The sequence below is a fragment of the Doryrhamphus excisus genome, linkage group LG12 (genome assembly GCF_037039965.1).
Source record: "Doryrhamphus excisus strain RoL-2023G ecotype Guam linkage group LG12, RoL_Dexc_Guam_v1.1, whole genome shotgun sequence".
In the NCBI taxonomy this organism is placed as follows: domain Eukaryota; kingdom Metazoa; phylum Chordata; class Actinopteri; order Syngnathiformes; family Syngnathidae; genus Doryrhamphus; species Doryrhamphus excisus.
The window spans coordinates 8,304,038-8,318,084 of record NC_136368.1 but is presented as its reverse complement, the minus strand read 5'-3'; the positions used below and the strand labels follow the sequence as shown (position 1 = coordinate 8,318,084).

General features: G+C 40.6%; 1 protein-coding gene across 1 annotated transcript in view; it reads left to right on the top strand.

Moving 5' to 3' along the window:
• Positions 1–14,047, top strand: part of LOC131135492 (neuropilin-2-like) — a 110,375-nt gene that overhangs the window by 57,074 nt on the left and 39,254 nt on the right. The window contains exons 8-11 of the mRNA XM_058081458.2: positions 1,954–2,098; positions 10,173–10,348; positions 10,593–10,766; positions 12,474–12,618. Coding sequence (XP_057937441.2) covers positions 1,954–2,098; positions 10,173–10,348; positions 10,593–10,766; positions 12,474–12,618 — 640 coding nt within the window. The remainder of the gene's footprint in view (positions 1–1,953; positions 2,099–10,172; positions 10,349–10,592; positions 10,767–12,473; positions 12,619–14,047) is intronic.

The window sequence follows — 14,047 nt, the reverse complement described above, 5'->3', positions numbered from 1 at the left end:
TATGACACACACCTTGGCCTCAGACTTGTGCGTCTGAGTGTATGTTTTTTAGCTAACCTTTACACTCCTTTTGCTCTTTGTGAAAAGGAACATTATGTACAGTACTTTTCTTTTTGCCCCGTCTTTGTGTGTGCACTGACGAGAGGATTTATTTATAAATCTTGTCATGGTGAACAGACCACCGCGAACCATAAATATGTGCTGCAATGATTAACAAGCCTTTATTTTTACTCCCGCTATTAAAACATTCTCCAGTGCAATGCCTTTGTATATGCAAGGGTTTAATAAACAAGTGCTTATTGTTCAACTGCATGCATGTTCACTACAACCAGAAATGATTGCCTGTAGTTTGCATATTGACTTAAGTTAAAGAAACAACATTGGACATGTATTTGCTCAAGAATCAGATGATTCATGAGCTTTTGTTTCACAGTTTTCCGTCGTAAATTTTATGAAATAAACATTGTTAGTTCGATTTAGTGTGGTAAATTTGGTATTCATATCATGTGGTGTCTTAAGTTAAGCTGAAGTAATGGCAGATTCTTTACGTATTCAATTCATTTTTTGAAATTCAACCCCTTCAGTACTGACTGTTTTTGATTGATTTTTCAAGGCACACAGAATATTGTGTTCCATGGCTATATAAACATGGAACTTAGCAAAAGAATCCTTCATCACAAGTCAGGTTTATTCATACAGCCCTTAATTACAAAAGAGCCTCCAAGGGCTAAACAAGCAGGCAAAAATAGACAACAATAGACGATAAACGACGTCCCCTGATCTGAACCCCCATTCAGGCAAGGAAAAATTCAAAACCCATTTGGGGAAAAAAGAAACCTTGAGAAGGGACTGGAGAAGGGGAGAATCTCCCTTCCAGGATGACCAGACTGCAATGGATGTCGAGTGGGCAACATATGACACAATTGAGTATATACATATGTACAAAGAAAATTCAAATAGCATAATAGTCCAGTTCCTAGATGTAGTACCATCAGGAGAGTTGGTCAGCCATGGGTCTTGATCATAAGCCAAAGCGGGGCCCTCTGGCTGATTGGTCCTTGTCTGGCGACAGTAATGATAACTTCACGATTCGCAAGCCAGCAACATGTGTGGTTGCAATAATCACCCCGTCGAGCAGGTTTCATTGAAAATTAATGGACTAGAGGCAATGTCACCTCTTGTGTGTGGTGCCCATCAGTCAGATGTGGTAGCTTGTTCAAGCCCCTCATGTGCAGTGGACTGCAGCTAAGACACTGTCACATTTGTACATCTACTTGACAACCTGTCAAAACGTGTTGCATGTTTCTGTTGTCTTTGATGATGATATATCGATATATGATTTATGATACATCGATGGTTAGTTTACTGTGTTGGGGGAGAAGACGTGTCTATCAGGTCTCAACCAAAGCAAGGAGCCAAACACCGGCTTCCCCTCCATTCCTTGCGCTCATCCAATCACCAGTCAGAACTCAGCCGGATGCATTCATGGTCTCACAGAACACAAGTTGTACTACATGACACTCTCCTCCATTCTGTGTGTATGCTAGCGGCCCTGCCTCCACCCACCAAGACATAGAGACTTTATGACTGATGGAAGGGCTCACTCTGTTCATGCCATTATTCTATGGAAAAAAATGTGTCAAGGTGCTGAAAACAATGCCCAGAGTGAACCAGTGAACCTCTTCGTGCTTGTTTGGAGGGGGTAGACAAAGAAAACAGGCATGCATGCACATGGCAGTATATGGAAGTTCATTTTCATTTATTATGTGTAATCATTTATCACCAGTACAAGTGCCCACAAGACATTTTTTTTTCTCTTTGGAACAAGAATTTGATGTGTCACAAGAGCTTGTGACACCCCTCTAATATCGATAAAGATATTGCTAAACATTCTTGTTAAAGATAGTCAAGATGTATTGTTATTCTAATTCCTTTGTGTCTTTGTCTTCGTAGGTCTTCCATGCAAATACCGATGCCACCGAGGTGGTTCTCAATCGGATCCCTCAGCCCGTTCTGGCCCGCTTTGTGCGAATCAGACCTCAGTCATGGAAGAATGGCATCGCACTGCGGTTTGAGCTTTACGGCTGTCAGATTACTGGTAAGAAAGATGAAGTATCTTTTTTCTGGTGAGTGTTAAAGAGGTTTTCCAGCCAATCTCCTCGAGGGGCTTCTGTAAAAACATGGTCTTCGTCTATGGGGGTGATATACTGGCTTTAACATTGGCACAAGGCAGGTCGGAGCAAGAATAAGTCCTTCAGAAAACATTTCCTGTAAAAGAAAGATGCATGATTTTTTTTTCTTTTTTATCATTTGCGATGCATTAATGAATCAATTAATACTTTCTTGCTTTCCATCATTTATTTCTTTCCTTTTCACATGCAACACACACGCTTGCATGCACGTTCCCTCATTCATGTCCATGTACTCCGTCTCTCACTCACACACGGACACGTACACAAAAGAAACACGGTTGGTCCTAATAGAATAATACGAGAGTGTGATGTGTGGGTGATTACATCAGAGAGTAACCGACTCTCGGCTTTCATCTGAAGCCCTGGCAAACAAACAGGATTTCAACCGGCGTAATCAGCTCAATACTATAAATAGATAAAACTTAATTAGAGAGTCCATGTTTGTGTGTTCTGGGGATGGCAAAAGCACAGGTTTCAATCAATGTGTGTATGAGTGTACAGGTGTGTGTTTGTGTTTCACTGTATCATTATTAGGTTAGAGCCGCTCACTGCTGCCATTGTAGTGGCCATTGAGGGCAACAGATATGCTCTTATCTGGGGGGGCTATTTCAACACCCATACAAGTCACAATCACACCCTCACCATATGAAACTGCTTGTGTGTGTGTGTGTTTCTGCGTGAAATCAGAAAAGGAGAGTGGGTAATGTCAGCTATCAGTGCACTAATCACCCATTTTTGCCTCGAATATTTGAAGTTGCATTAATCACCCTACATTTGTCATTACTCTTAGTGGTTAGCACATCTTTTGGTCATTTCCAGCGGCGTAGTCTTGAAGTTTTGGGATGGGGTTCACAAGGATCAAACTAAAAATGTCCAAAGATAGAAAGGAGTAATAATAACAATCACATTTCATATTTACTAACAGCTTGTGTCATCACCTTACAAGGAGTTTTCTCCGGGTATTCCGGTTTTCTCCCCCATTCCAAAAACTTGCAAGGTTAATTGGCCACTCCTAATTGTCCATAGGTATGAATGTGGGTGGGAATGGTTGTTTGTCTATACAGTGAAGAAAATAAGTATTTGAACACCCTGCTATTTTGCTATTTCTCCCACTTAGAAATCATGGAGGGGTCTGAAATTTTCATCGTAGGTGCATGTCCACTGTGAGAGAGATAAACTAAAAAGAAAAATCCAGAAATCACAATGCATGATTTTTTAACAATTTATTTGTGTGATACAGCTGCAAATAAGTATTTGAACACCTGTGTATCATCTAGAATTCTGACCCTGAAAGACCTGTTAGTCTGCCCATTAGAAGTCCACCTGCACTCCATGTATCATCCTGAATCAGATGCACCTGTTTGAGGTCGTTAGCTGCATAAAGACACCTGTCCACCCCATACAATCAGTAAGACTTTAACTTGTAACATGGCGAAGACCAAAGAGCTGTCCAAAGACACCAGAGACAAAATTGTACACCTCCACAAGGCTGGAAAGGGCTACGGAGCAATTACCAAGCAGCTTGGTGAAAAAAGGTCCACTGTTGGAGCTATCATTAGAAAATGGAAGAAGCTAAACATGACGGTCAATCTCAATCGGAGTGGAGCCCCATGCAAGATATCACCTCGTGGGGTCTCAATGATTCTAAGAAAGGTGAGGAATCAGCCCAGAACTACACGACAGGACTTGGTCAATGACCTGAAAAGAGCTGGGACCACCGTTTCCAAGGTTACTGTAGGTAATACACTAAGACGTCATGATGTGAAATCATGCATGGCACGAAAGGTTCCCCTGCTTAAACCAGCACATGTCAAGGCCCGTCTTAAGTTTGCATATGACCATTTGGATGATACAGAGGAGTCATGGGAGAAAGTTTTATGGTCAGATGAGACCAAAATAGAACTTTTTGGTCATAATTCCAATAAGCGTGTTTGGAGGAAGAAGAATGAAGAGTACAATCCGAAGAACACCATCCCTACTGTGAAGCATGGGGGTGGTAGCATCATGCTTTGGGGGTGTTTTTCTGCACATGGGACAGGACGAGTGCACTGCATTAAAGAGAGGATGACTGGGGCCGTGTATTGTGAGATTTTGGGGAACAACCTCCTTCCCTCTGTCAGAGCATTGAAGATGGGTCGTGGCTGGGTCTTCCAACACGACAACGACCCGAAGCACACAGCCAGGAAAACCAAGGAGTGGCTCCGTAAGAAGCATATCAAGGTTCTAGCATGGCCCAGCCAGTCTCCAGACCTGAACCCAATCGAAAATCTTTGGAGGGAGCTCAAACTCCGTGTTTCTCAGCGACAGCCCAGAAACCTGACTGATCTAGAGAAGATCTGTGTGGAGGAGTGGGCCAAGATCCCTCCTGCAGTGTGTGCAAACCTGGTGAAAAACTACAGGAAACGTTTGACCTCTGTAATAGCAAACAAAGGCTACTGTACCAAATATTAACATTCATTTTCTCAGGTGTTCAAATACTTATTTGCAGCTGTATCACACAAATAAATTGTTAAAAAATCATGCATTGTGATTTCTGGATTTTTCTTTTTAGTTTATCTCTCTCACAGTGGACATGCACCTACGATGAAAATTTCAGACCCCTCCATGATTTCTAAGTGGGAGAAATAGCAAAATAGCAGGGTGTTCAAATACTTATTTTCTTCACTGTATGTGCCCTGTGATTGGCTGGCCACCAGTCCAGGGTGTACCCCGCATGTCGCCCCAAGACAGTATCCCTTGTTAGGATAAGCGGTAGAAAATTGATGAATGAATGAATATATATTTATATATTTTATATATATTATATTTATATATATATATATATATATATATTAATATCTGCAAGCTCCATTTGTTTATTTTAAGAATGAATATGTTAATTGGAGGAGACCAGTTCATTAGATAAATATAAAATAATAATAAACAATAAAATCTAGAATTACAGTAATCCCTCACCACTTTGCGATTTGAATTTTTAAGGCTTCATTCTACTCCAGTTTCCCAAATTTATGAAAAATAAAAAACAATAATAACAACAATAATAACAACAAAATAAAAAAAAAAACAGGGGAAACCTCACACACATAAACAATAAATCTTGTTTATGGCTGAATACGGCCTCTTATTAGTCTAGTTTATTATTTCACTAATTGTATTGGTCCAGCGTTTCATATTTTGCACTTTACTTTGATGTTTGTGCCACATGTAAATATGCAATTTTTCAAATTGTATAATTGCTGTTGATACAAGATAGGAGGACGAGATGTAACAGTTCCTTATTAACAATAGGAGAATAAAAAATAAAGGACATAATGTGTTAATTACACGATATTAGTTTGAGTGAAGAGCTGCTGCCGGTATCCCTGTTTGGTTGGTATCGGTAATGAAGTGCTGGACAATTGGTATGTTGGATGTTGGTAAGAAAGTCAGTATCGGGCATTAAGAGAAACATAAAATCAGCATTCAATGAAACCTGGAAGACGTTCATATTTCATGTTATTCCCAACTTTACCCAAATAACCACTTCATCCGATGAATGACTAACAGAGCCACAATTGCCTCTGCATGACTGTGGCTGGGTAGCGTATCAGGCATTTGGTGGTGTACCTTAGTGCTATGAGGTCTATGGTGTCTGTGGATGCAACTGTGGTCTCGGGATGGCTTTGATGGCCGATGTCTGGAGATGTTCTCATCTTCTCCCGGGATGTGGGTTGGGTGGTGCAGCAGGTTTCTCTTTGAAGTATTAATAACTAAACTGAACATTTTGGTATTGTTCGATGGTGTATGTTTTGTGAAGGCTAACTTCAGATACAATGAATGGGAATTTCTTCAGTATTAGTAACAGTAACATGTCAGTAACATGTCGTTGAGGAGCGAAGGGGAGTCAGGACATTGGGGACAGCATACACACACCCTCGTTGCTGCAACCATTCTGTTTCCCTGCATTTAAAATCGCTGCTGCGGAATGGCTTTAAGTCGTCAAGTATCTGGTGAAGACACTCTACTCACTCTTACCAAAGTCACAATGCAGCCCCACAGTATCTTTTTGTTTCTTCTCTCAGATGTAGACATATTGACAAACAGGCACACAGCCTATCACACTGCCCTCGGGGATGCGTAATGCTCTATGCAGGCCTATAAAGGTGCCCATAAAGTAGTCAGACAGTGACATGCCATTAACTTAAATCAAGTTTTTATGTCTCTTGCTCTCCTTTTTCTCACTTTCTATCCATACCGTCTCCATGGCACCGCTGACTTCTTCCTGCTCATACGTTTAGCTCGGTCCCATCTATTTGCCACCACTCCTGCGCTCATATTTTTCTTTTGCCCTCTCTCATTTTCTCTCCACATCTCGACTCTTAAATCTTCCCCCGTTACAGCATCATCCAAGTGTTCATTCCCCCGACCCCTCCTTCACTCTGTCTTTAATCTCATTTTATTTCAGCCCTGCAGCATCTATCAATCATTTGTTTATAGCAGCCTTATCATTCTCTTCTCGAGCTTGGGATTTTTTGGGGGGTGTATGTTTGAACCAAAAAGCAATTGTGTAGTTGTGCATGTGTGTATCTACAACTGCAATAGCCCAAAGTTTGATTGAAGAGTCCACCGTCTGACGGAAGACATGACACCATGTGCTTGTATGGAGTGGAACCTCAGTTAGCGTCATTAATCCATTCCAGAATGTCCAACTCAAACTGAAACGTACTCTAACCGAATCAAGTTGTCCTATGACAAATAATGCAAATTCACAGTCAAAACCTTTTAAAAATAGTTTTACAGTTATAGTTTTACACGCAGAAAACAATTCAAAATGCATATAAATGACAAATGAAAGGGCTCAATGAACATTTAAGTCAATAATGAAGACTCGATTGTCGACAAAGATGGCTACAAGGCAACAAAATCAAGAACATTTGCGTTATTTCTTGAATTCATTAGTGTTTCTCATTTTCTTTGTCAAAATGCTGGGAGCCTATCCCAGCTGGCTTCGGCCGTGAGGCGGGTACACCCTGGACTGGTCGCCAGCCAGTAGCAGGGTACCCAAGTCGATAGTCATGGAAAATGTACATTGATACCTGCTTTTTTAGGCAATTGTAATCATCTTCAGTATTTACAATCTCCTTTGGTGAGCCGTATTGACTCTGACCTAGGTAGTTCTGCTTATGAACCTTGAGACAACTGAGTAACAGTGTTGCTAAGTCTGATCATAAGACAGTAAGTCTACCATGCAAATTCCCAGTTGTTTTGGACTTGTTTTTAGAGCACTTGTTTCTCTCGTCGGGCAGTGCTAAAGAAGAATGCCTGCTGTCTTTAAATAAATGCCTCAACATTGTAAAGAGAGGGTCTCAAACGCTTGGCCCGTGGACCATTTGCGGCACACACAGCAACCAGACGGTATTGGTACAAACTACTGAAATTCTGGTTTTGTGACAATCCTATGATAAACACAGTTGGACTCTGTGCCAAAAGGAAGTGTGCCGAATTTGAGCACATATCAGAGCGCTCAGGGCACTCACCCATGATATGCATAATAACGGTGTGCCGGTTAATTAACGTGACCACTCCTACTGCAAGCCAAGTTTTCCGACACGTCCTGGAAAATTTGGAAAATGGAAAAAAAGTTCAAATGTCTTAGAAACAGTGAAGTTATTCTTTTTCCTCTCCCTGCCTTGTGAAAGAAAATGGGTTAAAAGTTAAGCACATGCATGTTTTTGTCACCTTGTCTTCTGGGCAACATCTTTTGGGCACAGCACTTCTCGGCTTCCAGCCAGTACCGCACCCCACGTAACGCTACCAGCCAATCAAATTTGCATTTCCGCTTCAAGCAGTTCTGCAACCTCTTGCTTCCAACAGTCTGTGTTGCTCGATTTAGTGACTTTTCAGACCCTTTACTGCCTAGAGACAAAACTTAACTCTAAGTTAAAAAGTGTAGTATTCATAACTTGCTAGTATTTATAACTTGTCTCGGTCATGGCTGAACATATCAGGGGAAAATCCTGTAAAATAATTTAAAGGAAAGACTGTGACAAAAATGCAAGTTTGGACCAGGAGAGGGCCAGGGACTCACTCCGAATCCAGTACAGTACAATTGGCCTTGTGTTATTACGCCCTCTCACTATTTCTGTCATCTCCAGAGATCGCATCCTCATTAGGTCTGCTTGTGAGCCGCATCTGCTCGAAAGAATACAAAAGTAAAAACAACTTCAAAATAAACAATATGGTAATGGAATTTTCTCCTGCCTAATCAGTTTTTATTGCGCTATAGAGGGAGCTTTTCCTCCGTGTCAGGAGCTGTTGTTGTTTATTGTTGATTCATTATTTACTGCCATGAGGTGCAGTTGCAAACATCACATCATTAAACATTCATCTCCACCAAGACCTGGAGAATGTCACCATCAATCATCGTCACCCTACACTGTCAATATCCTCCCTCTTTCTTTAAATCTACTCATTCCTTTGCTTTCTTCCTTATTTTATGCTAATCATTTTCTGATTTCCCATTTCCCTCCCTTGAAATTTCGTTTGACCTTTCTGGCTTTTTAGCGTCCTCGTCCTTTATCGCCTCCTTTTTATTTGGTCTTCACTCTTCCTTCTCATTCTTCCTTTCACGCTTCACATCTCCTGTCATTTTATCGCTGCTTTCATTGAAAATGATAAGGCAATTCTTTTGGCACTCCTCCTTTTTGTTTCCATTATTATTCATAAATGTAAGGTTCTGAATCTTGTTATGCTAAAACACATTTGTCAGGCTAATAAAGCGTATCGCTTTGATCCGAACCGTGCTTTCATTTTGTTCTTCCATTTGGGACTTTCTGGGCTCAATTCCCTATCCCAAATCCCAGAGCATAGCTGAAGTCTTGCAACAACTTCGAAGTAGCATGAAGGCAAAATGCTCAGATGGTTTGATGAGAAGCAGTTCAGAGGCGTTGCAAAGTGGAAAAATCACACAATAATTTTTTCCTCCAAGATCACATCCACCCATCTTTCAGCTCTATCAATGCCTCTGAGCGTTTAAAAGTGTGGGCGGTGTTGGATCCAATCCAAGCTGACATTGGACATGATGCAGGCCGCATCAGGATCATGTAGTCAGTAGTGATTGGAGAACAAAACCAATAACGATCAAAACAGTCACACTACCTCACACACCAAAGAAGCCCTTAGTCGTTAGAAATAGGCCTTTTCGACACTTTACATGTTTGCGTTCGGCTTGTCAGAGATGGGAGAAAAAACAAAATTTTTGCATTAGAATTTTTGTTGACTTTATATAAATGATCCTGTATCTATATTATTTGTTTGCACAACATATTCGATGATGGCAGTTGTTAATATGAAACTTGGCTTTGACCTTTTTAACTACAGTGTTTGGTTAACGTCATTAAGAAGGTCTAACTCAAACCGGACTCTAATCCAATGAATCTGTTATAGACACACAAACATTTGAACACGAAACACATTCTATTGACAATAATTATAGTTTTACATGCAGAAAATAATGCAAAAATAGGTGCAAATGACAAACTGACAACTGAACATTTAACATCGCTTTCACCTAGCTTTGCAAAGAGGGAACGGGAGGAGACGAGATTTGAATCCCTCCACTCGTGCCACAAGAATGAAAATCTATATAGAAAGGTCTGCTAAAGGCTTTTTCACTTGCACAATGTTATCACATGACAGAAATGAACATTTAACATCATTTGACCTGTAGTGGACACCTTTGGACCAAAAAAGGTCAACAGCCCGATGCAACAATTTGTTCAACACACAGGAGGGACACAGCACGGCCGTGTTTTGTTTACTTACCTCTGAAATGACAATGGTCTTCTCTTTAAGACTTAAAATTCAGAGGTCTTCCACCCTTGTCTCGGGATAGTCCATGGCCTTTCTCTTTTAAACGGTCCACGTGTTTGTTACGTTGTGCTTTCAGTGTACCAAAGCAAATACGTGATTTATTTGTCTGTGAATCTTTTTTCTATTCAGATGCTCCCTGCTCAGAGTTGCAAGGCATGCTGTCTGGACTTTTGCCTGACTCGCAGATCTCAGCATCCTCCATGAGGGATATCCACGGCTCCATGGGCGCAGCAAGGCTGGTTGCCAGTCGGTCAGGCTGGTTTCCTAACCCAACACAGCCCGTAGCTGGAGAGGAATGGCTGCAGGTACTTTATTGTATCCATATGGCTTCTATTCTCCAAATGCTGACATGACCAGTTAATACACTGTCAATGCAAGCTGTTAATATCATTGAAACGATTTAATCCTGACTAAATGAAAGAGGATAAATGGATTGTGACTCCACATATGAGGGACCATACAACAGCCAACAGACCGTTGCCATGAAGAGCCTGTTTTTTGTAGAACAGAAACCGAGCAAATGGTTATAGTTGTGTGTATACGTTGCAGGTGGACCTTGGTGTGCCCAAAATGGTGCGTGGAATCATCACCCAGGGTGCAAGAGGGCTGGAGGGCAGCACCAGTGCTGAGAACAGAGCATTTGTCAGGAAGTACAAACTGGCTTACAGTTTGACTGGAAAGGACTGGACATTCATCACGGACAGTAAGACAGGGTTTGCAAAGGTAAATGTCCCGTCATTTCTTTGTCATAAAGGAACACAACTACATTGGATTTGATTGTACTAATTCTTTTTTTTACTACAGTGTTCCATTGTTTATCGTGGGGGATTGGTTCCCAAAATATGCCGCAATAGGTGAAATCCGCAAAGTAGCCAACTTAATTTCTTTACAATAAATTACATGTTTTAACGCTAAAAAACCTCTCACAATACACTTTATACACTTTTCTCAGACAGGCATTAACATTTTCTCACATTTCTCTCTTATTTAAGCACTCAAAAGTGACAAAGAGGTGAAGTGGAGTTGCACCTGCCTTTAACATGAGTATACAACAACCTCTACAGGTAGCAGTAGTAAATACAATAACAAGACACATAGAACGGAGCACCGACAGGTTGCCCTAATACACCACAAAGACGCAGAACACAATGTACATCCATACGAAGTTGGTCTTCGGTTGACCAATTTATACACTGGAAATTAAGGTCATTAGGTATAATTTAGGTGGAAATCCAACTTGCACCAAAACTCAACTTATATCACTTTCTTGGAATCGAACATATTCCTAACCAGAGGACCACCTGTACTATGAAAAATGACCTAGACACAGGTTGGAAAAATGTTTTTGGTCTTCATAACAATATAGCTAAGGCTAAGGTGACGTGACTTCATGCTGTTAGAAAATATTCAACCACATTAACCTGTGATTCAAGGAAGCTGCAAACTGCCGTCTGGCCATTTCTCTCCTAGACAACTTTCTATCAAACCCCTCTGCTTTCCTTTCATTAATAAGTCCGTCTTTCCTCCAGCCATGTCATTCTTGGAAAAATATATATATTACAGCATTAATTCTGATAATTATTCAATTTAATCACCATGCTCCACATTCTGTCTGGTCCTCTGTGAGTCTTCTGTACTCTTCGTCTCCCTGCTTTTGTCTGTCTTTCATCCTCCCGTTCACTCATCCCCGATTTCTCTCTCAGGGGTGTAATTAAAAATTGTCTTTCCTGCATCACCACTCAACACTGCTGGCAGCTGAAGGCGCTGGGAGACGGGGTCTTTAAACTCCCCTCTCCTCAATGAGAATGTCTTTAAGAGCTGTAATAGTACAACTGAGTGTCTGCTGTTTTTTCTCATCTGCCTTTCTTTGGAAATGGGCAACCTGGGAATCCTTTGTATGTTTTTTTTTTATATTTTTATTTGAATTCTTGGAGTTTAATGCATGAAGTTTGTATTACAGTTTCCAAACCTTACATTTTGTGTAGTGTTGGACTGTTGGACTGATTGTTATTGTTATTTTGACGGCACATGTCGCACTGTTCTGGGAATCAATAATGTCCTTCAGACTCACATGACTGTTGGACTACAGCTGCTATGCTTTGTTATTTGTTTTATTTGACAGCTTTACCTGTAAAGGCCAAAATAGCTGCGAATCTAAAGATGAGCTCTTTGATGGCAAATAACAGAAGGATCTTAATGTAACAGCTGACAGTCAAACAAGCAGCTGTCTTCAACGAAGGCAGATTTTCTTCTTGACTCTTTGCCACATAGCAGCAGACGTGTTTATCCACATTTCCTTTCCACAAATGCAAATGAAAGAAAAAAATAAAACTCAAATAATATCGTAACTCATCATTATGATTAGATTCCCTACAGACGCACACAGACACCTTTATTAAACAAAGTTCTGTCATTCCTTCTTTTTGTCAGATTTTGGAGGGCAACAGCCACTATGATATGCCGGAGGTACGACGGTTTGATGAGTTAATCACTCAGTACATCCGAGTTTTTCCAGAGAGGTGGTCTCCTGCTGGGATTGGCATGAGGATGGAGGTTCTCGGTTGCGACCTGCCAGGTATGAACCCACACTTTGTCAGACACACCCTCATGCCATACGAGCTTTGCTTAACCTTGGGCATCGATGGACATCTTGTCATGTCATTGCCAACGATCAACGGGCATATCATGTCCGCTTGTAATTGCTACCAAAGTTTCCTTAATCTTCTTTATATCTCTGCTGTATGTTGGTGAGCAATTGCGATGGCTGTTTGTGTGTTATTGTTTATTTTCTAATGTGTGTATTTGCTTTGAATGGTGTGCCATCTTGCCATATTAAGCATGTCTATGGGTATGTGATTATCTTTGCTTTTACTTTCTGCACATGAGATCACGGGTGAGGTTGATCCTCCTTCTCTATAGGCATTTGCAACATGTCTGGACAGGGATTAACATGTCTAGGTCATGGTGCTTCTACCAGTAGTGGCCATCTGTGTAGGTCTACTGTACTATCCTGATCTTTTGTTTAGTACAGTCATCGCTCGCCCCTCCATACTTCCAATTTCGCAACTTCACTCAATAGACTTTAGCTATTTTGTGGTTGAATGCGGCTTAGTATTGGTAATATTTAAGCAAATTTTAGGGATATTTCTAAATAAGCATTTTCAGGCCACATGGATAGAAATGCAAATATGAGGCATTCAGAAGACGCATTAAAAAAAGTTGTGTTGATGTGTAGTATTCTACACTGGTTGCTCAGTGTCAGTAATGTTACTGTAATGTTCGGCGAGACACCCAAGTGGCAATCAAGTGTAGTTGCCAAAACAACAGGCTTTTATTGCAGATTTGAAAATAATCCCTAACACGGGTTAACCCATGCCAAAGTAAAACTCAACTCTGAACCCCCAGCGTCACTTAAATGGCTTATTTTTCTTTTATTACGTCTACTATATTGGATAATACCAGTGTAATATATGTATAGGGCTCTAATAATATTAAAAGATCTTGATATCTTGCTATTTTCTATGCTATCTATATTTTCTACCTATATACTTTCAATGAAAATATCCCATTCACGATCAGTCCCGGGTCTCACCTTAGTGACGATAAACGGCATAGACAATGGATGGATGGCTGTTCCTTTTATAAATAAACAATGTTACTTTGCGGAATTTGCAGTGTTGCTTTTGTCGTTTTTTCTGTGGGCTATTGACTGCAAATATTTTGGCAGTATGTAGTTCAGTTCACTTCAGTTCAGTTTTGTCAGGGAGATTTGGGGACACCATTTTCATTAATGCTATGCACTGCTGATGAATGAAATTGGAAATTGGACTTTTACTGTCTGTACTAATAATTGGTCACTTTTACAGTCGGCAGTTAGAATAACAAATATGTTTTAATTTCACTTGAGAAGACCGCCTGTAACACATCAATAAATTGAGTCTGTGTCGCTTTGTATCTACAGTATGTGTGTGCAATATTGGAGCCACTGAGCCAATACCAAGACA